This window comes from Cynocephalus volans, chromosome 1 (genome assembly GCF_027409185.1).
Source record: "Cynocephalus volans isolate mCynVol1 chromosome 1, mCynVol1.pri, whole genome shotgun sequence".
Classification (NCBI taxonomy): domain Eukaryota; kingdom Metazoa; phylum Chordata; class Mammalia; order Dermoptera; family Cynocephalidae; genus Cynocephalus; species Cynocephalus volans.
Genome location: NC_084460.1, coordinates 277,391,262 through 277,418,662, shown reverse-complemented (window position 1 = coordinate 277,418,662; position 27,401 = coordinate 277,391,262). Strand labels below are relative to the sequence as shown.

Here is a 27,401-nt window from a genome sequence, read left to right as displayed (position 1 = left end):
TTTCTATACTATTAATCAGAAATTGTTATGTAACTATTGAAAGAAAACTATTTAAATAGTTAAGAAATGAAGTCATTCATGAAAACTACATTTATTAGATTTTTTGTGTGAACAAGACACCACACTAAACTCTTTGGAGTAGACAAAGATATATAAAATATTGTTCTAATTTCTCAAGGAGATCACAATCTAACATGAGAGATGAAAATGAATGTACAAATACCATGTATGAAAACAAAAAATAATACAAAATAAAATGTTAAAAGTATCTGACGCATGAGGGCCAAGGCACTTAGAGTTCTTTAGTGAGAAAGATGATTTTTAGATGGAGCAGAGTTAAGAGTGTTGGAATTTGAAGGATGTGGAGGATTTCAAGAGGCAGAAATTATGTGAAGCCATTCCAGAGTAAAATGAGACTACCAAGTGTAAGTGCAAGGTAAGTTTGGCTGGAGCCTGTGGCAGAAGATAGTATGTATGTTTTGGTACCAGATCGTGTAGGATGCTGAATACCAGGTAAAGGGATTTGGATTTTGCTGAATAGAAGTTAACAGTCATTGAAGGTTGTTGAAGAGGGAAGTAAATTACACATGGGATGAGAAAACCTATTTGAAGTCTGTCATGCTAGCTTAGATTAGTGATAGTGAAGCCTTGAACTAGGATATTGATTGTGGAAATGAAAAGGAGGGATAAACGAGAAATATTGAAGGAGAGAGTTGAGTATATAGAATTTAGCAATTATTTGGAAGCAGAATAGGTAGGAGGCAAGAAAAATGGCTGCAGTGTTGTGAGTCTGGATTATTCTAACAGTGGTAACACTAACCAAGAAGTGCAGTGAGAACAAAGCAGGGATTTGGGGGAAGAAGGCAGTTGGGGATATTTTGAATATTAGATTTGATTTCAGGGGAATATCCATGAAGCAATACTCCAAAGGCAGTTGGAAGTATGGATTTGGAGTGTGGTCGTTCAGCAAATACTTATTGTCTCCTGTGTGATGGTAATAACTACATAAACATTATCAATTCAAAATTGACTAAAACATAATCTCTGTCTTTATGGAGCTTGTTGTTTGGACTAGAGCAATAGATATCAAATGGATACTTACAATGCAAGTATCATAAGTAATGTATCAACAGAGTATGAATAGAGAGTTGTGAGAGCACAGAGGAGAAAGCTATGTCCCGATCCTCTTTGTTTCGGTTATGCGGAAGGGATACACCAAGGTCACTGAAGATGGTTCATATGGCCAGTAGGAAGTTAACATCATGGGGAATTATTTCAGGGGTGATGTGGATATTTCATGGAAATGAGAACTTAATCTAGAGAGCAAGGAAGAATACTGTACTGAGAACAAAATCTGGAGGAAGGAATGTATATATTTGCAAGGTAGGATGAGGGTGAGAACCAGTGAGGGGGAACACAGAATCTGATCCCAGAAGCTAAAATAAGAAATTCAAGGAACAAGAAGTTTTGACAGTGGCCAAGACATTAGGAAGATTTAGGATTGATAGAAGTCCACTGGGTTTAGTCATTCAGAGCTTACTGACTTTTCCAAAATGTTCAGAAATATCAATATAGGTGTTACAGTTGGTGAGAATGTGTAATAACTATTATAAAAATAAAAGTAACAAAATACTGGTCCTCTTCTATAAAATATGTATGCTATACATACTAACTCACATAATTTATTTGTATTTACTTATAAATTACAGATAAAGTCATAACTTACATATAAACTCATCATGTATAGGAGTAAATATAAACAATATTTTCATGAGCTTGATTTAAAAGAAAACATCAAGGAACTGATTGGAAATGGCCTTGTGGGGTAGTTGAGCCATTGGATTTGGCAGGGATTGTCAGTGGTGTTTGGAAACAATTTTCAAAAGAGTAAAAAGGTTCATATAAAAAATAAAATTCAATAAAAATTAAAAAACAAAAACATTTTAATTATTTTTAAATGACTAGAAAGGGTAGAATGTAGACCTTGAAGGAGCTAAGAATTTGAGAGAAAAGAGATGACAGCTGATCTCAAAAATCCTGCCTCTCCACATCCCACCCCCCTAATTATCTAACTACTTTTCCTTCATTTATCACCCTACATGTTCCTACCTCAGACAGATTTTCCTGCCTAACCTTCTGACACTAAAGTTCCCCATGTCATACTAGCATACCATTCTTTTGCTCCACAGAACCTACCACAATTTGTCATATACTGCTTATGTGTTTATTAATGTCTGTCTTCCTCACTAGACTACAGGTTGCATGAGGATAGGCACCCATGAGAATTTGTTTTTCACTTTACATTTTACCCTTGTCACAGTTTTGCTACCTCGCAATCTTTTAATAAATATATATTGAGTGAATGAGAGAGGTAGAAGGATAAAGTAGAGTATTCCCAGAACAAATTTCTTAGAGATAGGATATGAAGGGGTCTTCAAAAAGTTTATGAAAAGATTCCTGTTAATTCCTTTTTTCCACAAGCTTTTTGAAGTACTCTCATAGTTATAAGAAATGTCCAAATCAACATGTCACCCAGTTATTTGGGTTGCTGGAGTAGAATGGAGGTAAAGAGTTGGGAAAATTGAGGCCATACTTTTAGAAGAATTCCTCAAATCCCTGTTAGACTCACTGAGAACATGGATGGTATGAAGAGAGAAGAGTGATGTTTTAAAATGAATAGGTGACAAAAATGGGAGAAACTGAAGTAAAGCAGATGAAATAGACTTCAAAAATGAGGGTAGTAAGAAAATGAGTTGAAAGCAGTGAAAAGTATACTGTCTTCTCCTCTTGATCAGCTAAGTTGGGACTACATAGAAGGTTGTTAGCCAAGAGAGTAGAATGGGATCATGTTTCACTTAAGCTGAGAAGGTATAAAGATTGCTTGCAGAAATAAGGAGAAGAAAGAATAGGAGGTTATTATACTCACAGTGAAACAGAGGCAACATAAGGCACAATGTGGTAGAACTAAAACCAGGGAAGACCGGGAGATGACTGACCTATTTTACAGTGGGCTACAACTACAATGTATGTGCTTAATAAGTATTTATTGGTTAACAGTCTTCTTCAGTAGAAATTCATCACTATTTCTAGAGAAACAGTATGAAAGAACCCACAATTGGATAATGCTGATTGCAAACAAAGGCTTTTTGTTGTGTGGACCCATTTCTTAGAATATAATTTTGTGTAAATATATTTACATTATTTACACTAAATAATTTTGACTAAAATATTTTCTTGTATTTTTTAATGATCTCACATAGTGGTATACATTCTGCATAATGTTCACAGCTACTTCCCAGAAATTCTTGGTTTTGAAAAATAGAAGTTACTTTGCCTATTATTTTTTAAAAGTGACTAATCATGTCTGAAATAGTTTTTGATTAAGATGACATAAAAAATTCTGATTATAAAATAACTGACTTTAATATCTGTGTACCTTAAATGCAATCTAAAAGTTTGGTTTGGTTGTTTTAAAATCACTACTGAGACTTTTAGGCAGCCATGGATACCTTGTCTTGTTATAGTATTTCAGTTCCTCTTGTGACCAGTGTCATAATGCAGGTGTGTAAGGTGACAGGAATTAGAGATGCTGTCTTTGGTCATAAAAAAGAGTTGTCTATTCTCTGAGCAAAACTAAATGATTCCTACCTAGGAGAGTCAAGTGAGAGACACTAGTCTGATTTATACTGTGCTTTACTACTGAGGGCTTTGACATAGACCACCTGGTGTTATATGTTGTTCTGTACCCATTGAAAACCAAGAATCAAAGTGTTCTGTGATGTCCTTATGAAAAGTCATATATTAAAACATGCCTCTTTCCATAGAGGTTTTTTTTTTTTTTTTCTTTTTATCAATTATTTTGAGTTTTTTTTATATGAGCATCACAGTATTTTAACACATGTACTGAGATAATCCCTCCATGGCTATTAGGGAATAATTCATTTCCTGAATGTGAGATGTTTTGGAAAATGTTACAGTCATTGTACAACTAAATATGTTAGGGCTTCAGCAGTTATTGTTAATAATCCTGACTCAAAGCACCTAGCAGGTTAGTTCTTGGTATTATAAAAGCACTGCTGATGAGAGAGAATATACTTGTCTACCGCAAAGTTTTGCATATGTGAATAGTTATTGCCAAGGCGGAAAGAAAAGAGAAACTCTACTTTTATCTGTACTTTTTCTCAGCACTTGAATTCTTTTTAATCTTCTTGGTACCCATGAATAATCTCTTTTTATTAAACAATGACATTTTGAGTTGTTGCATTTAAGTTGTTTTTTGCAGTAAAATTCCCTGCCCTCACCCATCCCCCCCACCCCAAAAAACTTCATCATGTATCTAGGAGACTCCCAACTTCTCTTTTGAATGAGTCAAAGCTGAGATAATTGTGTAAGAGTAAATGTGTTAAGAGTCAGATAATTTGAAGATTGTTCATCAGCCATTCATGTTCTGAATACAGGCAGAGCATGAGTTTGATTTCAGTATTTCCCCTCTCTCTAGAGGTACGACCTGCCTATCTTCTTGCTGTTTTAGACTTGGTATTTATTATCTTCTCTTGCCTCAATTGGAAGGTAGAGGAGGAAGAGATTTAATTCAGAAAAGCATGTAAATGCTTCCTCCAGACTATCAAAATTTAGTTGTAAATTTTGCTTTGCATGTGGAAGAGCCTGACAGCATACTAACCTTGAGTTCTCTTCACAGTGGGTAAACCTCACAAGTGCAACTACTGTGGACGAAGCTACAAGCAGCGCAGTTCACTGGAGGAGCACAAGGAACGCTGCCACAACTATCTCCAGAATGTCAGCATGGAGGCTGCTGGGCAGGTCATGAGTCACCATGGTGCGTAGAAATCGCATTTGTGATTTTCATTCCCCCCAGACTGCTTTTGTAGTGTTTTATGAGTTAAATGGTTCCCTCTGCCCTTCAACAGGAAGATAAAATCTTATTCTGTTTGAAACAAGTTTAGATCACATTAACTTTCTGTGGGATTATCTTCTTAAGCACTTGAAATGAGTTGAGCTTTTGGATATATTACAAACTAGCTGTATTGAGTTTTTGTGATACTCTCAAATTATTTCTGAGAACATGTGTTTGAATTAACATAACACAGCCGACCTTTAATATACCAAAGGAATGTACTCTTTTCTTTCATTTCTGTAACCAAATAATTAGAGATTGTTCTACATAAGTCTATTGGTTTCCTAAAAGAACAAACTGATTACTTGCATATTTTCATCTCTGTGAGGTTGGTGATCAGTGATATAATTTGAAATTTTTCCAATCAGTCTTGTAATTTATCTGGAAAATTACTGATTTTGTTTTCTACAAGTGTGAGAAACAATCTAGACCAAAGTTAGACACCACCTCCCGCCACAAAAAACATCCTCCATGCAAAACATCCTGATCTCCACAATATACTATGGCAGGTAGGAAGGCAGTTTCCTAAGGTTTATCAGTTAATAATCCTCTATTCCTGAAGAGTTAGTTTTAGTAAATCAGCCTTACAAAGGAAAGTAATGAATTTTTGGTCTCTAGATTTGTAGTGTCTAACTTTTTGTCTTACTAATTGTATTTTTATACTGACCGATTTCATTATTCACACAAATACATACAAAAATCTTAACTTATTGGTACATTTATGTCTTTTATTTTTAAAAGGTTTGGCCAATATTGAGTAGTACAGTTTAAGATTTCTATAGTCACTTTTAAAATATAAATATCCATTTATTGACTTAGACATAGCCAGCTGAAGGATTATTTGTGGGGTTTTTATTTGTTTTATATAGTAAATGCTATAGAACTGTGTTCATTGTACAGCTAGTGAATATTTATTGTTGAGTTGGGAATTTTTTAAAATATTTTAAAATATTTATTGTTATCCTGAATATTTGAAGAATCTGCTTGTATTAGGGATAGTTTCTATAATCTGGAGAATTTGTTTTTAAACATTTTTTTTATTAAAGCATAATTGAGTATACCTATTTGTGGGGTATAGAGTTAAATATAAATACCTGTGTCCAATGTTTGATCATCAAATCAGGATAATTAACACATTCATCATTACAAAACTTAATCATTCCTTGTGTCCATTTAACCAATTTCTTGCTAACTCTCCTCTCCTTCCCCCTTTCCCACCTCTAATAACCACAGTTCTGTTCTCTCCTTCTGAAAGTTCAACATATTATGGTGATTTTTGAATCTGAAGAATTTAATTCCACTCATTATGACTGAGTCCATTTATTTTTATATTGTTATCATTATTAACTAATATTTTTACAAGCCTGTCTGTGTTTCAAGTCTTAGTGAATTTGATATTGCAAGCTTGCATTGCATGGGCTTATGAGAGTAGTACAGAATCAAGAGCATCAAGGTTATAAAATGGTGGACCTCAGAGTCCAGCAAATCTGCTCTGGCCATGTGGTGTCTGAGTGTGTCACTCAAAGGCTTGATGTGAGAATTAAATGTGATTAGGTGTGTAAAAAATACCCAATGAATGGGTTTTTTTTTTACCATTACATTTCAGGACATTAAATACTAAGAAACAGTAAATATGTCATCCCCTATAAAGTTGTCACTTAGAAGCATTAACTTAAGCATTAGAAGTTCCATTTGCCTACTAAGCATATTGTTTCTCTTTAAACTGTTGTTTTTAAGAGTAGCTTGAAGCAGAATGCTGATGAAGGCTTGGGGGTGTGCCAAATCTTCCCAAAGACACCTTAAGCCATCCCTGCTAGTTTTTTTTTATATAATGTTCTCCCGTTGTAGTTCTGACCTTTTGATATGATTATACATGTGCAAATTTTATTGATTAATTTATTTTTCCATTCACAGTTATTTATGGAGCTCTGAAATGCATACATACCTGCATAAGAAATAGAGACTCTCCTAAAAGACTTTATATTGTAATAGGGACTTAAATTGTAAATAAATAATTATAATCAACATTTAACTATCCATTGGCAGACTGACCTTTTAAAAGAATAAAATCCTAACAAAAAATTTAAACAAGTATATTTGGTGGGGGTTACGGGGAGAAAAAGACACATCCCCTAAATAACTGGGTCTTCAGTATTATTTCCCATTTCCCAGCCCTAGACAGATGGTGCTGAAGCTGAAAGAGAGTAGGGAAAAGTGGGAAAGAGACTTGGAGCATTGGATAGAGCACGGAGCAAAGCCAATGAAGACTGTGGGGTGAGGGTAGGTTTTGCTATCATTTATAGACCCAAATATTCGTCCTTAAATACTGGATATTGTTTTGACCACATCAGTTTATATTAATGCCATTTTGTACTGTACTTTTCCTAGGTTTGTTGTAATAGTAATTTGAGATTATCCTTCATCTCCTTTGTCCTTTGTTAAAGTTCTCACTGGGGAATTGACTGTATGAGGTAGGAGTAAATATATGCCATAAGAGAGAAAAACAGTAAAATGCTACTAGACTAAATCATTAAACTTGTGTCATCTATATAGCTTTACAAGTGTCTCCTTTTAACTAGAGCCACAATGAAATTTATATTTATCCCCTTCCCTCTCTTTCTATCCTGCTGTATTTTTTTTTTTCCTTTAGTGGTAGGTGTGAGGGTTACCATCATTGTGGTTGCCATTATCTTCATAAAATGACTTATTTGTTTTATTTTTCATATCTGATATATTTGTATTTCCTAGCCTCTCTTTCACAAAAGCCCATGTTGGCTCTTCTAGTAAAGTAGTGTCTGAAGAAAAAGAGACATTCTTTCACTTCATTCAAAAAACATTTATCAGGGACTTGCTATGTACCAAGTTCTGTGGAACATTCTTAGGATATAAAGATAAATGGACACATTTATTTCATACACATATTCTGATAGGAAATACATACATTTTTTAAAGTTGAAATAAAATGAAGCAAAAGCTCTAATAAAGGTGTGTATACAATTCCCCAGGAGCACAGATATAGAACTAACTTAACTCTGCCTGCAGAGGTAAGGGAAAGCTTCTTGCATGCAGCAGTGTTTGATCTGAGCATGAGGGATAAGTAAAAATTGTATAGATCGAACAAGACACAGAAAATGTATATTTCAGGCAGAGAAGAGGCTTGGAGGTATAAAAGATCATTAACAGATTCCTTGACATTGAATATAATTGGAGTTAAAGGAGTAATAGGAAATGAGACTGAAATAGTTGGTTGTGATACAAAGACAGAGCCTTTTATGCTAATCCAGTGTTTGAATTTCATAGTGTAACTGGAGAGCCATCAAGGTAGTCAAATCTGCATCTTCTAAAGAAAAATGTCGCCAATGTATAATATTGGATAGATGAATGCCTGGGCCAGGGACAGGGGGATTGTGAGAAGAGACTTGAAGTGAGAACACAAACGAAAAGATGAAAAGGCAGTGGCAGGACAAGAGAACAAGATGGAGCATTAAAGACAAATTTAGGAGGTAGAGTAAAAAGTTCTTAGACATGTTGATCGAGTTGGAGGAATTTCATGACTGGGATTTTTGGAAATAAAGATAACAATAAATTGAGTTTTGTGGCAGATTATTTATCTTATTTGAATGTTATTTTTATGCTCATTTTTCAAGTCTCTTCAGCTTGTAGAAAAAGATTTAAAAACCAAACTGTGTAGTTACATTTTCCCCCCTTGCCTGAAGACAAAAATGAAAGTGTGAATCAGAAAGATAGCTAACTTTAATGCTATCTGCTCTGAGGTTTATGCTTTGAATTATTTGGGAAAGGACGGTTTTTTTATTGAAAGTATGGAAGCATAACTGGAAACGTGCAAACTTTCTAGTACGTTTTTTGACTTATTTCCGTTGAGTGACATAATTCCCCTCAGTAAGTCATTCAGTAAACATTCATTGAATATAATATTTGTGTCACATCATAAAAGGTACTAGAGAAACAAAGTCAGGTAAAACATAATCCCTAAATTTCTTACCAACTATTGATAGAAATAGACCAGTAAATCAGCAATTAGAACACTGTGTGATAAGCATTATGGGAGCATAGAGGACAGACATCTAAATCAGACTGGGTGTGTCAAAGAGGAATTTCTGAGGAAAATTGTGTTTTAGTTGAGTTTTGAAAGGCAAAAATAGTGAGTTAATAAGTGGAGAAGGGTGTTTCATGCAGAGAGAACAGCATGTGTGTAGAAATAGAAGTATAAAAGAATGTGGAGGGTTAAAGACCTACATGTAGCTTTATATGATTGGAGTCCAGTTTGTAAGGACAAGGAGCAATTGAAGGTGAGCAATTGGAAGGTGATAAGGCCAGAGAAATAGGCTCTGGACAGAACTTCAAGGGCCTATTGTGCTAAGCAAAGAATTTTGTCATTTTTCTAAAAAGCAGGATTACATTTACATTTTATTGCTAGACATGTGGGAGATGGATCAGAGGAGTCAAGAAATAAGTAGGCCACTTAGGAGACTGTTGTGATTGAGGTGGGCAAGGTTAGGTACTTGAGAGCAACCACAGATGAGAATCTAAAACACTTGGTGCCTCTACGTGTGTTTGTAAGAAGATGTGGTAGAGACGAGGAGAGTATCCTGGGTGAAAGGAAGAAAACTAGGATTTGCCACAGTATCTAGCACGGATGGTGATGTAGATAGCAGTGTCGTGCACTGTGATGAGAATTAGGAAAATAGGAGAAAGTATGGGAGGAAATGGAGATTTCCATTTTTGAACTCATTATCTCTTATGTGCCTGTTAGACAACCAAGTAAAACGGTCTAGGAGGAGGTTGAGTGTATAGATCTCGAGCTCCTGAGAGAAATCTGGGTAGGAAATCAAGATGTGGGAGCCATCATTATATAGGTAATAGCCTGGAGTAGTAGGTTTTAATAAGATAATATGAGAAATGTAACTAATATGGTAATATAGGAAATTAAATATAAATTTAATAAGGAATAGAGTGAGACATCTAGAAGGCCAAGAACACATGTGGAGGAAGAAAAAAAGTCATGAAGATGAGTAACAGCAGAGTGGGAACATGGAAAGAGTGATTTCACAGAAGCCAAAACAAGTATCAGCACTTTTAAATGCTGTCAAGAAAATAACTAAGATAACTGAAACTTTTTTTAGATTTGGCAACATAGAAAAAATTTGTGACAATATAGAAGACATTTGCTGTTTTTGCCTGCCCGACAACCCTTCCTTCTTCTCTTGATGACAAGACTTCTATTTTCCTTTAGGGAACTTTCTCCCATTGCATGCAACTATGGTAGGACTGTTAGTCTGGGTAACCTGTCCTCTCCTCACCAGGTGGTAGTTATGTGACCTAATTTTGGTCTCAGACTGTTTTCTCTTGGAATTTGAATTTTGATTATATTGTTAGGGGAAATAAATTATATTGGAAATAATCTTATTGTTCTGCCTTTATGGTTTATCAATGTGATGAGATAATGACAAAGAGGAAATATAAATATATTTTTATCCTGGTTATAACTTCAAAAATAAGGTCGAAGAAGATGATTGATTATGAAGTTTGCTCAAACAAGTGAAGTTAACATATTAGTATATTTTTAGCCTAGTTAAATATCTTACTATGTGATTAATACATTATTGAGATATCTAGAGAATTTTTTTTGTGTTTCAAGCAATACATGTCCAGAAACATTTTGATGAGTTGCACCCAGATTCATGAAAGTAAAAAATTCAGATTAGTTACATAATTAAAGAAAAATATATCAAGTCTTTTCCCAATGGCAGACCTTACAAATATGTCAAACTGGTTTATAAGAAGTCAGCACTCAAGATACATCTACAAAGAATAGTATAGAATAGTTGTTAAGAGCCCAGGCTCTGGAGCCAGACCCAATATTAGTAGCATCTACTAACTAGATATAAACCCTGAATAAATTACTTAACATCTCTGAGTCTTTGTTTCCCCATCTGTAAAATGAGGTTCTTGAAAGGATTAAAGGAATTATGAATGCAAAGTCTTCAAACAGTACTGTACTTAGCATGTAGTATACAAGGATACTTCAAAAAGTTTGTAGAAAAATAGAATTAAAAGATAATATGAATCTTCCCATGAACTTTTTGAAGACCCATCATATGTCAGTTATTATTATTGCCAATATGGTAGAAGCAAGATCAATTTATGGGTTGTTGTAAGGTAGAAGTTAGACCAGAGCTCTGCTAAAGTCATTGTTTTCAGTTTTCACATGAGCTTCATTGAATTTAAGACAAATCATCTGAATTGAGGTGGATGTGGCTTGGGACAGTTCCCACACCCAAGTTTCATTTTGAGTGTTAAATATGTGCAAATATGAAAATTCAGGGTGAGACTTAGAGCAAAACTGCCAAGTGTTAGACTACTCATCTCAGAACTAATTAGCATATCAATTTGGGGGGCAAACCCCGTTAACCAGTTTTGCTTTTTTTTTTTTTTTTTTCTTAGCAAAATTTACAACAAATTTTTTTTCCCCAAATTCTTTCATTTTGGATCTTGGTCTGTGACATAGTTTCACCTTTGGTCTATACATGGACCGCTTTTTAGTGTTATAGTTAAGTAAGTCTCTGTGAATCCATTACTCAAAAAAAAAGTTAAGATTTTGACCATAACCTATATCTCATTACCTGGTTCCCCACCACATCACCACCACCTCTTCGCCCTTTTATCTGAATTCTAGGTCATCCTTAATTTTTTTTTTTTTTTTTTTTTGACATTCATTGCTTGTGTTTTTAATCCGTTGCTTTTCTTTTAAGTAATATTTCTTTGTTGTTACCAAAAGAGGGTATAATGTTTATGTAATGTCTTGGGACACACTTTTTCTACTTGATAATATCACATATTAAATCAGCATAGAAAATAACCTAGGTGTTTCCTTGTTACTGAACTTCATCTTGGAATGTTTTTTTTTTTTTTTTTTTTTCCAAATTAACATCCAGTAGTCGCAGAATCCCATGCTGTTTATAGACAGAGGACCTCTTATTAAATGTGGATTAAAGATTAAATTTTTCTGGCCCATCCACTAGGTTAACCAAAACTTAGGTTAAGTTTGGTTGATTTCTTTAAACATGGCCAGATTGGGAAAGCGTTTTTTATTTCTTCAAAATCAGCAACCTGTATTGGTTATTAAATAGGTCATTTTAATTGTACACTTGGTTTTCTTAATTTTCACATCTTGTTTTCTCACTTTATTTTACAGTCTGCCAATAGGATCCCCTTATAAATGAGAATGGGCTATGTTTCACATAGTGCAGCTATCTTGTACAAATGAAAGGATCAGAGTAAATCATTTTACAGTGCATGCTGAACAAGTAAAGATATCCCAAGACACGAAACCTTTAAGTTTCCAAATAGAACTGTCACAATTTTAACTAGGGACAACACACATACTGAAGAAGTAATTAAGTTATAGTCCTTCCTGTGAACACTGATTTTAATCAACTGATCTGATCTGTCTGAAATGTTACACTATCCTTAATAAACATCCTTGCACAGTATTTCTACTCAAAAACAACTTTTATAAGTTCTTTGTCTATACTGTGAATGTCAATATCTAATGTTGGGCTGGCCTGTTAGCTCAGTTGGTTAAAGTACAGCCTTGTAACACCAAGGTCAAGAGTTTGGTTCCTCGTGCCAGCTAGCTGCCAAAAAAAAAAAAAAAGAAAATTAATGTTGGTATTTAAGTATTAACATATTAGCCCATAACAACTTAGACAAATGTGATAAATAGGGAGCAGCACTGGAGAGTTTATGTCAAATGAATTAGGGCAGTAGTTTAGTGAGCTAATGTGCCAGTCTGGAAATGGATTCTTTTATCCTACTGAAGAGTTCTTTTTAAAGTAAATTACAATCATAAAGCTGCCACAGTTTACTATACATAGACATGTTCTGAATTGGATCCTCTTCATGAAGACTGCTTTGTGCAGGTATTAAGCTCCTGCCAACCGGTCTAACAGCTCATCAGATAGGAAATCTGCTGCAGGAAAATACTTGGGTGAAAAAAATAAAAAGGTTAAATATTGTGCTGTTATTTTGTGTGTCTATTTAAGCTCTTCTCCATACCAAGTAGACTTATTTAAGTTGTTTTAGCAAAATAAGCTCCAAAAGCCTAGAAAATAGTGCAGTCTTAAAGTATTATTGATTTTAATCAATGTTAAAAACACTTTCAGAGAAATAAGATGAGAAACCAGATGAACATGTTTGCCACTGATAGTGGCAACAGTTTATGTCACTGATCTGAGAGAGACTCAGATAAAAACAAATCCTGTGTGTATGTGTAAAATGAAAGAGTATACTTTTACACTAGAGGTTATTCCTTCTACTTGCTTTTATTTAGGCATACTAGCTCATGTTTTTATAATACATATTGAGATGGCAAATCCAGCTTTGTATCTTTCAAAATGTTGAAGAAATTATCAGATTGCATTTTTTGTATGGTTTTATATAGTACCTCCTATGGAAGATTGTAAGGAACAAGAGCCTATTATGGACAACAATATTTCTCTGGTGCCTTTTGAGAGACCTGCTGTCATAGAGAAGCTCACGGGGAATATGGGAAAACGTAAAAGCTCCACTCCACAAAAGTTTGTGGGTAAGCATTACAAATGCTTTTGTTTCTTTACATGGTGATTTTAATGGAAAAAGGGAAGTTCCCATGTATTAGAAATATATATGGTGTATTTCCATTCATGAAATAAATACCCATCTCTTTTATTTTTCTTTTCTACTCTATGATACTCCATGTGTCCTACTTAACACACACATAAACACACCCTTGGGCATATGGGCACAAGAAAGAGAAATAAAGACTGATAATAGTAAGTCATCATCTCAAAATGTAAACAGTCATGTGCTGCATAACAATGTTTCAGTCAATGATGGACTACACATCTAAAGGTAGTCCCATAAGATTATAATGACTACACCATATACCCTAGGTGTGTAATAAGCTGTAACATCTAGGTTTGTGTAAATACACTCTATGATATTCATACAACAACAAAATCACCTGACACATGACTGTATAGAATGAAATAGCACATAAAAAATAAAATGTTAATTTGTTTTAAAAGTAACAATGCATAAAGCAAATGGTCTAGCCCATTGGCCAGTGTTGTCATCTCTTTTTAAATTTGCAGTAGTGCCACAAACTGGTTTCTCTAGATGATATTAATTCTTTTAGTATTTGATCTAGAATTGAGAGAAATTTGAATTTTTTTCAAAATTCTGTGTTAGGAAAATAATGCAGCAACCTACAGTCAAAATATTTTATGTTCAGATCTATATTTTATATTTTGATCCTTATGTTTTCATCCAGACTGATTTTGAACTGAAAAGATTAAATATCATATGTTTAGATTTTTCTTATTCATTTCAAAACCCTTAGATTTTCTTTTATATACCCAGTGTTGGCATCATTCTGAATGAATGCTGTAAGTCTCTGAGGATACAAAAAGCATCTATTCTTTAAAATGAATATATGAGTAATAGAGATTCAATAGAAAGAATTGTTAAAGAATTGTCATTCTTGTATTTGTAATATATCTGTTCTTATGGACTTAATGCTCATTTAGGATAAAAATAAGAAGAGATAAAAAAATTCAAACAGATTCTTACATTCTAGTGTCAGAGAGCATTGTAGGACATCCTGATTGAATGGTGCTTGGTAGAAAAATCTTTGGTTATTTCAGGGAGGAAAGGGTAATAAAATTCCATTACTCCAATAAATGCTTAGAGAAGGTCTTCTTTCAATCTAAAATTGAAGAACTAGCAAGTCATCAAACTATCACTTTAAGACTAGATGGTGAAATCTATTGAGAACTCATTGAAAAAAAGCTAGAGTGACTCCAAGGGTCACAGTTTATCCTAGGTCAGCTTAAGGGTCCTGAGATTATAATCAAAGGCCTGCCTTGGGCCTTAGGTAACTTTTCTTTTTGTTCTTCTTTCTTCCTTTTTTAGGTAATTATGAAAAAGAAAAGAAAAAGAAAAAAAAAAAAAAAAGCCAGTTCATTTCTTTTTAAAATTGGCTAGTGTGATGGACGTCATTAAATGCTTAATCTAATTATATACTACTGCAGTTGGAAAAACATGAAATGTCTTATTATTCTCTCTGCCTTTTGAATAAAATCTGCTCTTTGTAACATGTTAGTCAAACTTAGAGATGCTGCTCTTGATTTGATTTGAGAAAAGAGGGGCAGATTTTATGATTCTAAAATAATGACAGTAGATTTTTGTTAAGAATTTGAGAGTATTTTTTCTTTATTTGAATTCTATCCTAGTTACATATAACAATAGTTGTAGTAACTATTTCTATGATCACTCTTGAAACAAAAAATTTTATCATTCCACACTTACTGTAAATTCCTTTTCACTATATCCCTCAGTTAAATTCTATTCATTGGCCTGATCAATCTCTCCCGGCCAATGACCCCTGAACTTTCTGCGTACCTACTTGTATCTTCCTCTCTTTTCTTATGCAGCTTGGATTCCATGATTTACCACTTTTCTCTCTTTAATCTCTTGCTTTGTTGTCCTGTCACCTTTTCCTGGTTAAACCCCAGTCTCTCGTGAAGCAGACTGAACATCTTTTCAATAGTTAAATCTCTGCTGCTAGTACTTTTGGAAAAAATCCCACCGTCTTGTGAATTGGTGTCACTATAGATAAATAACGGATCTCACCTCTCATTAGGCCCATCCATACCACGTATCAACACTTCTTTAACCCATCCTTGAACAGTCTTCTCTCCTACTCTCCACCATGGCCATTTCAACCTTTCTCTTCTCTCTGCAAACATAGTACCTCACTCTTTGGTGTTCTTATATCTATCCTCGCAGGGAATAAAGTCAGTTGAAATGATTTCAGTCCAACATCACAAATCACATAAATGCTTTTTTCTTTTTTCCTTATTTCATCAAACGATGCATTGCTCTTTCTGATTAAGGTTAATTACTCCTCTTGTGCCCTGGAATCCTCCTATCCTGCCTGACACATCCCCAAATACCTCACACTATTATTTTTCTTCTTTCTCCCTTATTTTTTATCCTCTCCCTTCTATTGGCATTTTCTATCAGCATTTAAAATGCAATAAACTCTTATAATTAAAAAAAAAACTTCCCTCAAACCCAAGTCCAAGTCTTCTTTCAGCTACCACCTATATTCTCCTTTTCTTCAATGACAGGATTGTTGAAAGAATTCTCTGTGCATTCTTTTTTTTCATTTCTTTCTTTCTTTCTACTCATTTCCCAGTTCATACAACCTGGCTTTCTTCCCAGTGCTCTACAAAATTATTCTCATGAAGGTCACTAATAGCTTCCACAGTGTCAAATCCAGTGGACCCTTTTTAGTTACTATCTTATACAACTCCTAGAGAGCATTTGCCACTGTTGAATAGTCAGTTCTTTTTGAAATGTGCTCTTTTCTTGGTTTCTGTGACATTGATCTCTTGTATTTCTCCCAGCTTTTCTGACTGTTCCTTCTCAGTCTTCTCTGTGGACTTGTCCCTAACAGCTATGCAGATAGAGCAGAGTATGTGGCCTTTATTCATATGCCTAAATATTTTCATATTATAAATCAGGCTGAAAACTTATGTTCTACCTTCCTAACTTGGAAGACTAAGTTAAAATAAATATGAAATTCTCAGATTCCTTGGAGCGCTGCACCAGATGTTGGCAGCATAAGCAGAACTACCCCTTGGCTTACCTCCAGGCCCCTCTCTTAGACCCTCTACTGGTTGTCTACTAGCAAATGGGCCTCATGCATTCATTGCATAGACACCCCAGCCTGTACATCCAACTTCTTTTTACGTTGTGTTCCACATATACCAAGCACATGAAGAGTAGTCCCTTGGCCATGCTTTAGGTCAAGGTGTGTGATTAACTAGCAAGCACAGGTGGTACTCAGGAAGATGGATCCTATGAAGAAGGATGTGTGCAGACTGTAGAAACAGGCTCAGAGCCATTTGGGCAAGGAATTCCAGGGTCCTGGGTACCTACAGGATGATCTGGGTAGTGAGCTCTAGATCAGCACATTCCCTTGGCCCTACAAAGTCTTCATTCCATGAAGACCATGGCCCAGGGCTCTCTAAACAAGGGCCCAGTGCAAGAATCCCACTTGCCCTGGTCAATGGGTAGGCATAAAAATCTTGGTGTTCTTCCAGGTTCTATTTTTGACCCTCTTTTCTTCACACTCTACCTATGCCTGAGTAATATCATCTATTCCCGTAATTTCAGAAGTTGCTTTCTATCAGCTGATGACTGTCATATCTCCATCTCAAGTCCAGATCTTTCTCCTATGTTTGATACTATATCTAAGTACTTACTGGACATGACTATTACTCATACTACTCCCCAAACTGAATTCATCATCTTTTCTATCTCTTTATCATCCACTAAGTTCCTCAGCCAGAAATCTGGGCTTCTTCATTCTTTCTTTCTCATTCTCTGTGTATAGATAATTACCAAACTCTAGCAACTGTATTTTCTAAATTTCTTTTCATTCCATTAACTTCTCCATTTCCACTGCTACTACAGTAGTTCAGGCCACCATGATCTCTCCACCAACAGCTTCCTAAGTCCTCTTGCTAAATGAATATCTAATCTCTTTGATCCTTATTGCTCTCAGGCTAAATTTCAAATTCCTTAGCTGTTGAATGAGCCCTATATTATCTGATTTGTCTTTCTTGTCTATTTTCATTCTCAGCCATATTGAAGTATAAGTAATTTCTTATTAGTCATGCCCTCTTGCCCCTGAGCCTTCCTAACCAGCTCCTCCACCCTTGCATTTCTTTACTTGGCTATTTAACTCACATTAGGAGAGTAAATACAGGAAGACTTCTTGAAGGAAGTGGTATCAGGGATAAGAATGTGATGGTAAATATTTCTCTTGTTTGACCCCACATTACACATCACACTGTACTATAAATGATCCTTAAATTGCTTCACTTTGAAACTCTTGACATTACAATATCTTAAATTGGATGTCATGAGATAATTTCTAATCATTTTCTTCTTTCATTTTCATTACTCTAGTCATCACTTTGACCTGTCTTTGGGACCTTTTCTTCACATCTGAAATAATACTAACTAACTGAATGTGCTTTTCCAGAATGCAGTTCTGTGGATCAGCATTTCCCTATCAACATTACAAGTGAGGTATTCATTCACAACAGTGCAGCTAAACATTTATAAGAACTCTACATATATTTTTCAGAAGCATTTTTTTTTTTTTTTTGTCTTTTTCATGACAGGCACTCAGCCAGTGAAGTGAGTGCACCGGCCCTTCCTATATGGGATCCGAACCCGCGGCGGGAGTGTCGCGGCGCTCCCAGCGCCGCACTCTCCCGAGTGCGCCACGGGCTCGGCCCCAGAAGCATTTATTTTAAGAGGTAATTAGGTAGTTAGAGACCGCATTGTTTTTGTAGCCAAATTTTTAAAAAGTAAAATATTCTGTCCAAACTAGCAATATTTGTAGAAAACTTAAATTTTCTTTTCTTGTTTTAAGCACCCAAACTCTTTTATAGTTAATGTTAAATTAATTATAAAATTTACATTTTTAAAATTACATTTGTTGAAATAAATGTTAAAGGAAAAACTACAAACATACTTCAATCAAGAAAAAGTATGGTGAAAAAGAAAAAGATAAATTTTAGCTGACCAGTTAGCTAAGTCAGTTAGAGCATGGTGTTATAACACCAAGGTCAAAGTTTCAGATCCCCTTACTAGCCAGCCACTCAATAAAAAAAAAAAAGGTAATGAAAAAGTATGGAAAAGTAACAATGGGTGTATGTACCAGCATTATCACATGCATGTCTGATTAACAAAGGGATTAGGTAAAAATGAGTAATTATCAATTTCAAAAAGCAAAACAGTGAAATGTAAGCTTTTCCAAATGTATGAGCAAGTACTTTTAGAAATAACTCCTAAATATATTTTATTTTTAAATAGCCCTAAATTTCTTTCATTTTATCATGTGTACAGCTTTTAAAAGTATCTTAATAATGACTTTTTTGAATTTTCCGGAATGACATATATTGGCTCTATCATTTTTTTCCTAAAATATGAGCTAAAGCAACCAAATTAACTCTACACCATAGTGAAGAGACATGTGTTGTAACCAGCTCACTCTCACTTTTATGATATTTGTAGCTTGGTCACTGCTGTTTCAAATACAGTAGTCCCCACCCTTATCCTCGGGGAATATGTTCCACGTCTCGTTGTGGAGGAAGCCTGAAACCACAGATAGTACTGAACCCTATATATACTATGGTTTTTCCTATACATACATACATACCTGTGATAAAGTTTAATTTATAAATTAGGCATAGTAAGAGACCAACGAGGGTACTTCAAACAGTTCATGGAAAAGTAGAATTAAAAGATAATACAAATATTTCCATGAACTTTTTGAAGATCCTTCGTCACAATATACTGTAATAAAAGTTATGTGAATGTGGTCTCTCTCGCTCTCAAAATATCTTATTGTGCTGTACTAACCTGTTTTCAGACCTCAATTGACCTTAGGTAAGCAAAACCATGGATAAGGGGGGACTATTGTGGGCAAAAATAAACATGGTCTCTGACTTATTTTCACCTGGTATTTATTTTTTCTCCTACAATCCCTGAGTTATATTCAAGCGAGAATTCTAATAGAAGATGAAAATATGATAAACTCAATCATTGCTTTAAGGCAAGATACGTGCTCATGATGGCACTAGAACAAGTGCAAATGGCATGTGAAATTTTTATTACTTATCCTTTTCTCATGTTAAGAGTATCTGTGAGTCTCAACAGAACCAAAGAGCCCAAATACTTGATCTATGGAAAATGAAGGTGGTTAGTTAACTTTGCACCCTTATATATTGTTTAATACAGTCACTAATTTCGTTGTATTTTCTTTTTCTTCCCCCTTTTCTCTCCCTCTCCCTTTCAGGGGAAAAGCTTATGCGATTCAGCTACCCAGATATTCACTTTGATATGAACTTAACCTATGAGAAGGAGGCTGAGCTGATGCAGTCTCATATGATGGACCAAGCCATCAACAATGCAATCACCTACCTTGGAGCTGAGGCCCTTCACCCTCTGATGCAGCACCCGCCAAGCACAATCGCTGAGGTGGCCCCAGTTATAAGCTCAGCTTATTCTCAGGTCTATCATCCAAATAGGATAGAAAGACCCATTAGCAGGGAAACCTCTGATAGTCATGAAAACAACATGGATGGCCCTCTCTCTCTCATCAGACCAAAGAGTCGACCCCAGGAAAGAGAGGCCTCTCCCAGCAATAGCTGCCTGGATTCTACTGACTCAGAAAGCAGCCATGATGACCACCAGTCCTACCAAGGAAACCCTGCCTTAAATCCCAAGAGGAAACAAAGCCCAGCTTACATGAAGGAGGATGTCAAGTCTTTGGATACCACCAGGGCTCCTAAGGGCTCTCTGAAGGACATCTACAAGGTCTTCAATGGAGAAGGAGAACAGATTAGGGCCTTCAAGTGTGAGCACTGCCGAGTCCTTTTCCTAGACCACGTCATGTACACCATTCATATGGGTTGCCACGGCTACCGGGACCCACTGGAATGCAACATCTGTGGCTATAGAAGCCAGGACCGTTATGAGTTTTCATCACACATTGTTCGAGGGGAGCACACATTCCACTAGGCCTTTTCATTCCAAAGGGGACCCCTATGAAGTAAGGAACTGCACATGAAGAAATACTGCACTTACAATCCCACCTTCCCTCAGATGTTGACATACCTTTTTTTTTTTTTAATATTATTACTGTCAATAATTCTTATTTTGTGGACGCAGTGTCATTTGCTCTGCCTAATTACAATAAGGAAGAAACAGAAGAGAGAAGGGATGGGAATATTGTTTCTTGATAACTTGGCTTGTTTATTTTGTAAGGATTTAAGAGCAGTTCATTTCTGCCATGCATAGATATAAGGCATATTATACTTTGAAAAATTACTTGATTCATATAGATTCATCTGAGATTCTAATTTGCCACTGATATTCAGATTGTGATTGAAGGCAGGAAAGTTTAGAATTTTCTGGGTAGAACTTTGGCAGTTTAAAATGATGTAAGTACTTTTACTCTTGAAAGAAGAATTTGTTTCAAAATGTAAACCATTTTTTTCCCTTAGAGATTATGGAACACCATTACATTGTTATTTTCAGTGATAACTCCTAGGATGAGTTGATTCGTTGTCGTGGGTTCTATGTTTACTTCCCCTATGGAATTTATAATTCAGTATGCTTTACACTGTACCATATAGCAAAATTTTTAAACTACAAGTAGTTAAGGACCGCCTACAATACATCTAAGGTCCTGGGATCTTATTTTTCTAAACTTAAGCACTGTTTTTTCCATAGTTTTGATGACTGGCATTTTATAGACACCCTGGCAGCCTTACTTTTAACACCTTTAACAAATAGTATTTTTATGTAGTTTTCCAAATAACATATGGTCTAAGAGTGGGTGAGAGACAGTAATTTCTGGGAAGGACTTCTACTTTTCATAAATTTGTTTGGGAAGTTTTCTTTTAAAGTTGTAATGTGACAGCAGCATAGTACACATATTTGTTTCTAAAAGTATGCTTATGATTTTACCTTTATCAGCATTGAATCAGTGTTAACCACTTAGCAGAAAAATATAATTAGGTTAACACTAGGGAGAAAAAGGCACTTAGAAATCCCTTTTCTGGTATTTCTCTTTTCACTGTTTTTTTCAAGCTGTGACCACCCAATGTTCTGTCCATAGTTGGTTCATCTTTTACTCTTCCAGTAGAAGGTCTTAAGTCTTGCTGTGGGTTATTTCTTTCAAAATCTCCTTGCAGCAATTGCTAATTTGACCTAAATGTGGTAACTTGAACCCTGTAATGCTGTTGAACTGGGACTATTTATTCTATTATTTTTTCAGTAATATGTACCACTTCTGCTGTAAAGAAGAGGGAACTTCTTTGTAACGTACAAATTGGACTACAGATAAAGCAAACAAACCAACAACTAGTTTACTTTTACCCTTCTTAGATTCTAGAAAATATCAGAACCTCCAAGCAAAGGTCCTGCACATATTTTTTGTTTCAGAAACATTCAACTCTGTAAGTCCTTGTCAGAGAAGAATCTCAATCACTGAGTACACAGTTTCTCTTTTTTTAATCCATATGTGACATATGTTGCCATATTTCATGTGCAGGTTTTAATTTCATTCATGTGGGTGCTCTGTTTTTTCTTTGCAGTCCAACAGCATTAGAGGTGAGAGACTGAGTGATGTTGATTCAAGTCATTTTGGGGGACACACTTGGAAGGCAGATCTTGCTGCTTGTGTTTGGACAACACAGGCCTGACCATGACTGGATTATCTGATAACGATTTGTGAATACTGAGACTATGTTAAGCAATAGCTGATAACGATTTTAAAAGACCATTAAATAGGATGCTGAAATTATGTTTCTCAATACAATGTGATATGAAAATTACCAAGACTAGAGAACTGTGGATAGATAAGCAAGTCTGGTCTCAGTACTGCTCTTAAATCATTTTCCAGTTTGCAACTTCTAAGCACTAAGACAGCTAGAACTAGGCAAAAATGATTACAACTTGGCTGTCTTTTACCAGGCCCTATCATAATTATTTTTGAAGAAATGTCCAATCTGTTTCTTTAAATCTAAAAGAATGCACCAAAAAAGAGATGTATAGAATGTCAACTCTTACTTTTTTTTTTTTTTTCCTGCATGCTTCAGTACACTGTGAACATACAATTTTTTCAAAGGTAAATCATGTCTTTGAGACTCCCTCACACCCACCAACCCAAGCCTTTCCCAAATAATAATTGGAATGCCATTTCTTTTTTGTTTTGGATGAGGTGAATAATTTTAAGATTCATAATTTTGTGTTTTACTGTAATTTAAGGAAACATTTTGATGCCAATCAATATGTTCATAACTCTGGATGTATGTGAATTTCTGCTGGCATCATCTATGAATTTTCTCCCTGCTTAAGTTTTTTTTTTCCCCCCAGTGTATGAACAATCATGTACCTACCTGCCCTGGGAAGAAACTGAATTTAAGTGGACCTGAAGAGTTGTGTGGTTCCCCTATGAAGACAGTGCTAATGCACTCTCTTTTTTTGATTTCATCTTTTTGGGAATCTATTTTATTGAAGGTAGTTAATAGTTGTGAGAGTATACTTGCTATAAGTGTGTACTTCTATTTTCTTAGCTTCATGATATGAGAACAGAAAGAGGTGGAAATGGCTCAGGGTGTGACAGGGACAAATGATGGCAAAGTCAATTCAAATTTGTAGGTTGGAAAGAATTTTTGTGGACATAGTGCTTTCTCAGAAAATTTGGATGGCTGTATTTGCAGACCTGTTCTTCACAAAAGGAAATAATATGCAAGGTGGTAGGTAGCACCTAAAAATAAATACGGCAGTCAGACACCATATAAATCAGGTTTTACATAACAGTTGTATGCCCAGTTTATTTAGGTGAGATTTCACATTACAGAAGTATTTGAGGGGCATGAAAATGGGTTATCCTCTGTATTTTCTGGTTTGGCAAAAATTCATAAATTTATCACATTGCTTTGCCCTAATTTTGTCCAGAATTTTGTTTCCAGCTCCTGTTGGAGAACTGCTGCCTCTCTCTAATAGAGGTGAATCACTTTTTAAAAGCTATTCAAATCAGGCTTTTTGTCAGTGAAAATGACCAGTAGGCAGATTGGAAGAGATTTCAAGTTGTTGAAACATTCCGTTAAGATTTTTCTGGAGGAACAAAATGGGAGAATGAGAATAGGATTTAAATTGGGCTATAAAGTAGGAAGCGATTTTCCTGCATACATACAGGCAATTGTATGTATAAACCATGTGTATGTCCATGTGTGTCACACACACATTCTTTTAAAGAAGATTCACAAAAGGAAGCCAAAGGATAAGATATGTTACATAGAGTTAAAATTGTAGTTAATACCTGAGCAATTAGGTGTGTTTACTTTACCAGATTGTATTAAAAAATTCTTTACAAGTTTCTAGTGTATCTTTAGGACTAGTAGCAACTATTAAACATAAACCTTGGGTCTTTATTATCTACTTCCAAAAAAAAGATGAAACAAATAATGAAAAAAAAAAAGACTTTAGGCTAAGATATAAATTTAAATAAATATAAATTCTTTTTTGAATAGGAAGAAAATACAGAAAAAAATTACCATCTTTAACTTGCTGGCAAATAGAAAAAAGACAAGAAAATTTTAGTGAGCTTGATAGATTTTTATTTATAGTTTTTGTGTCTCAGTTGTACACCTCACAAAACCATGAAGTCATGTGATATTTTATAAATATTTAACAAAATTTACATCAGAGAAGGCATTTAGATGAAGATTATGTTTTAATTATTTTCAAATCTTATTTCATCCTATCTCCAAAGTGATTTTGTAGGGTAGAAAAAAAGTAAAAGGGGTTGCAAAAATACAAATAAACAATTGTATGTTCCTAGTTTCAAGACAGTACTTAGACTTATAAAAGGTACTAGCTACCTTTTTTTAAATTCTGGATTGTTTACTTGACAAAGAGGGATAAGTTACATTTGTGGTCATCTTCAGTTATAGTTTAAATATTTAATAAGTGCTATCTGTATGAAGATTAATCTAAAAGAGAAAATACCCCAAATCTAAAAGAAAAAAGGGGGGTGGGTGAAATTGAAATTTGTACATAAGAAAGTTATCTTAGAAATATTTTTAAACCTCCAGTTTCTGCAAAATAATTAAAATATACAGTAACTGGTCTCTTAAAATCCTGAAATTGATGTATTAAATACTTATAATTCATTTTTTATATTGGTGCCTTTTTAAAATGCATTGAGAGTGTTGGTTAGCTATTGTAGCTCTACAACGCTTTTATTATGTATTTTTAAAAATCACTTAAAATTAAGTACTATATAATTCATCTTTGTGTTCTTAGAGCAAAACTGTTAAAGCAATTTCCAATACAGAAACTTTCAGCTCAGCTGTTAAAAGCAAAAGGAATCTTGGAACCAGATTTTAATATCTTTTTAGTTTGATAGTATTTCTGAATACCATTACAAGATTATGCTGGTAAAATATAAGGTAGAGTGAAAATTTAGCTATGAATTAAATTATGATGTGTGTTTTTGTTTTGTTTTTAAAGAAGAATAAATTCTGTATCACACAGGAATTTATTAGGGGAATTTTTGTCCAATAACATACAGTATTGTTTTAGATTTTCATCTCCGGACTAGTATTGTTCTAGTCTTGGAATTTCTATCTTCTAATCAGTTAGTGTTTTATGAAATAATGTAAAAAATCAGGAATTAATTCTCCTTGAGCAAAATGAAACTAAACAGTCATATCACATTGCTATTCTCCAAAGCATAATCTCAAATGGTTTCATACCATGGTTGTGTATTACTTGCGATGGATGTGTTAGGATATGACAGCTTTTGAAAAAATATGAGCTGCTGGTTATACAAAGCAAATGTCATATGACCAAGAAGCTGTGATACGCTAGTGTTTCTTTTTATCATAGTGTATTGCTAGGCCAAATAATGACACCTTGAATATTTTTACATTTATTATAGAAACCTAAAATTTTCGAACTTCCATAAGGTTTTTAAGTAACTTCTATTTCTAGCTTTTTAGTTTTATCTTGCTGTACTGTAAGTTTGTGGATATTTTTCACGTGCACTCTTAGAAATAAGTTCATAATTCTGTTTATGGGGTTTTTCCTCCCATAACATTGCATTTGTATATTTTCTGTATAAATTTGTTGTGAATTAACCTTTATCTCCCATACAGAGAGTGGTACATGAATGACTAGTTTTCTACGATGTCCTTTTTATTGTGAATAAAATATAAAGTTTAGAGGCCCTCTGCTAAGCCACATAAAGTACAGCATATAACTTCTTATAGGTACAAATAAGCCAGTTTGCAGTGAATTGGGCCTTCAAATTACCTCAAGTGACACACAGTAAGAAAACTTCTTGAACAGGTGGAGGTCACTGAATCCCCTACTATGCACTTATCATGATTTTAATTAATTTAATTTACTGGAAATGAATTTTTTTTAAAAAAGAATACACTGTAACAAGGGAAGAATCTGGGTTTTGTTTTTTGTTGTTTTATTCTTTTTTTTTTTTTTAAGTAGTTTAGTTCAAATTCTGAAACTGATATGAAAAAAATGGACTGTCAAGCACTCTCGGATTTTGGACATGTTACTCCCCCATCTTTGTAACAAAGTTCTCTTTATCTCTTCTTACATTTTATATACTCTCCCCTGCCTCTTTCTTTCCACTCTGACCATCTCCCTTCCATCACTGTTTCTGAATGTCTTTGCCTCTCTTTCCTCCTACTAATTTGAAGATTAAGTCAACTCTTATTTCCAGTTCATTGGTCTCAAGTCTTAATTTTTTGTTTGTGATTTTTGTTGGCTGTATAATCTGCTAACATATTTTTAGACTCAAGTGTACTTTTATATTAAAAAGAAAAGTGGTTGGATTAAAAAATAGTAAGCTGTATAATCCTCGTGTTACTTTCACTTTCAAGCACTGGGTACCTAAAATATGACTCCAGAGATTATGTAATCCTATCATGGTATGTTTGCCTTCCTTTTTTGTTGGACTTTACATTCTAATTTGGCTTTATTCCAAAAATGTATATCATGACACACTAGACTTTTTCAAGTATTTAGAAAGGTATTAAAAATGTAAAGCAAAGAGTCTTAACCTTCTCCTAATTGGGAGAAAAATGCTTTAACTTTACTATAATAATATTTCAGGTTTGGAGGGGATCCTCAGGCCCCATATTTGCTCTTATAGTTGGACCTTTTAGACCATGTGTTATTTGCAATCCTAGATGATTGCTTCTGCTGTTTAGTTAAAATGATATTATTCTGTTTCATTTTATTTTGTTTTCCTGTACAAGTGCAATACTCCCCTTGAAGTCTTAAAACTATGGTGATTTTTTTTTTTCTTTTCTGACCTATCCTTTCTTTAGCTAATGACAAAAAAGAATCCTTTGAAAATCATGGTATATTAAAGGACACAATAAGCAAGGAGAAAAACACTCCACAATTAAAAGATTATAGAATGTGGAAACCACTGGTCTAATCTTGTGGTATCTTCATTTCAGCTAAATTTTCATTAAAATCAGTGTTGCTTGAGAAATGCATCCTGAAGTTGAAATTTTTACAGACTGACATTTCTTCTTTGACCCTTGCCCAATGCTCTAAATTAAGAACCTAATATTTAATATTTTTATTTCATTTCTTACTTTTTGAAATGAATTTTAAAATAAAAGCAAAGCTCTTAGCTCGATTTTAAACACTCATCACCAATTAGAGAAACATATTTTAAATAATTGGAGGTATCCTGTTTTCATACAAATTTAAGTAAGGAGTATTTTTTGTATCATACATATTTATATGTAGTGTGCTGGTTTTCTTTTTTTATACTTGTGTCCCTGTG

At 34.4% G+C, this 27,401-nt stretch overlaps 1 protein-coding gene across 1 annotated transcript in view; it reads left to right on the top strand.

Annotated features, from left to right (window-relative positions):
- The window catches only part of IKZF2 (IKAROS family zinc finger 2), a 144,713-nt gene extending 123,473 nt beyond the window's left edge, over positions 1-21,240 (top strand). The window contains exons 7-9 of the mRNA XM_063087486.1: positions 4,700-4,837; positions 13,380-13,523; positions 19,860-21,240. Coding sequence (XP_062943556.1) covers positions 4,700-4,837; positions 13,380-13,523; positions 19,860-20,584 — 1,007 coding nt within the window. The 3' untranslated portion in view covers positions 20,585-21,240. The remainder of the gene's footprint in view (positions 1-4,699; positions 4,838-13,379; positions 13,524-19,859) is intronic.
- The last annotated feature ends 6,161 nt before the right edge of the window (positions 21,241-27,401 follow it).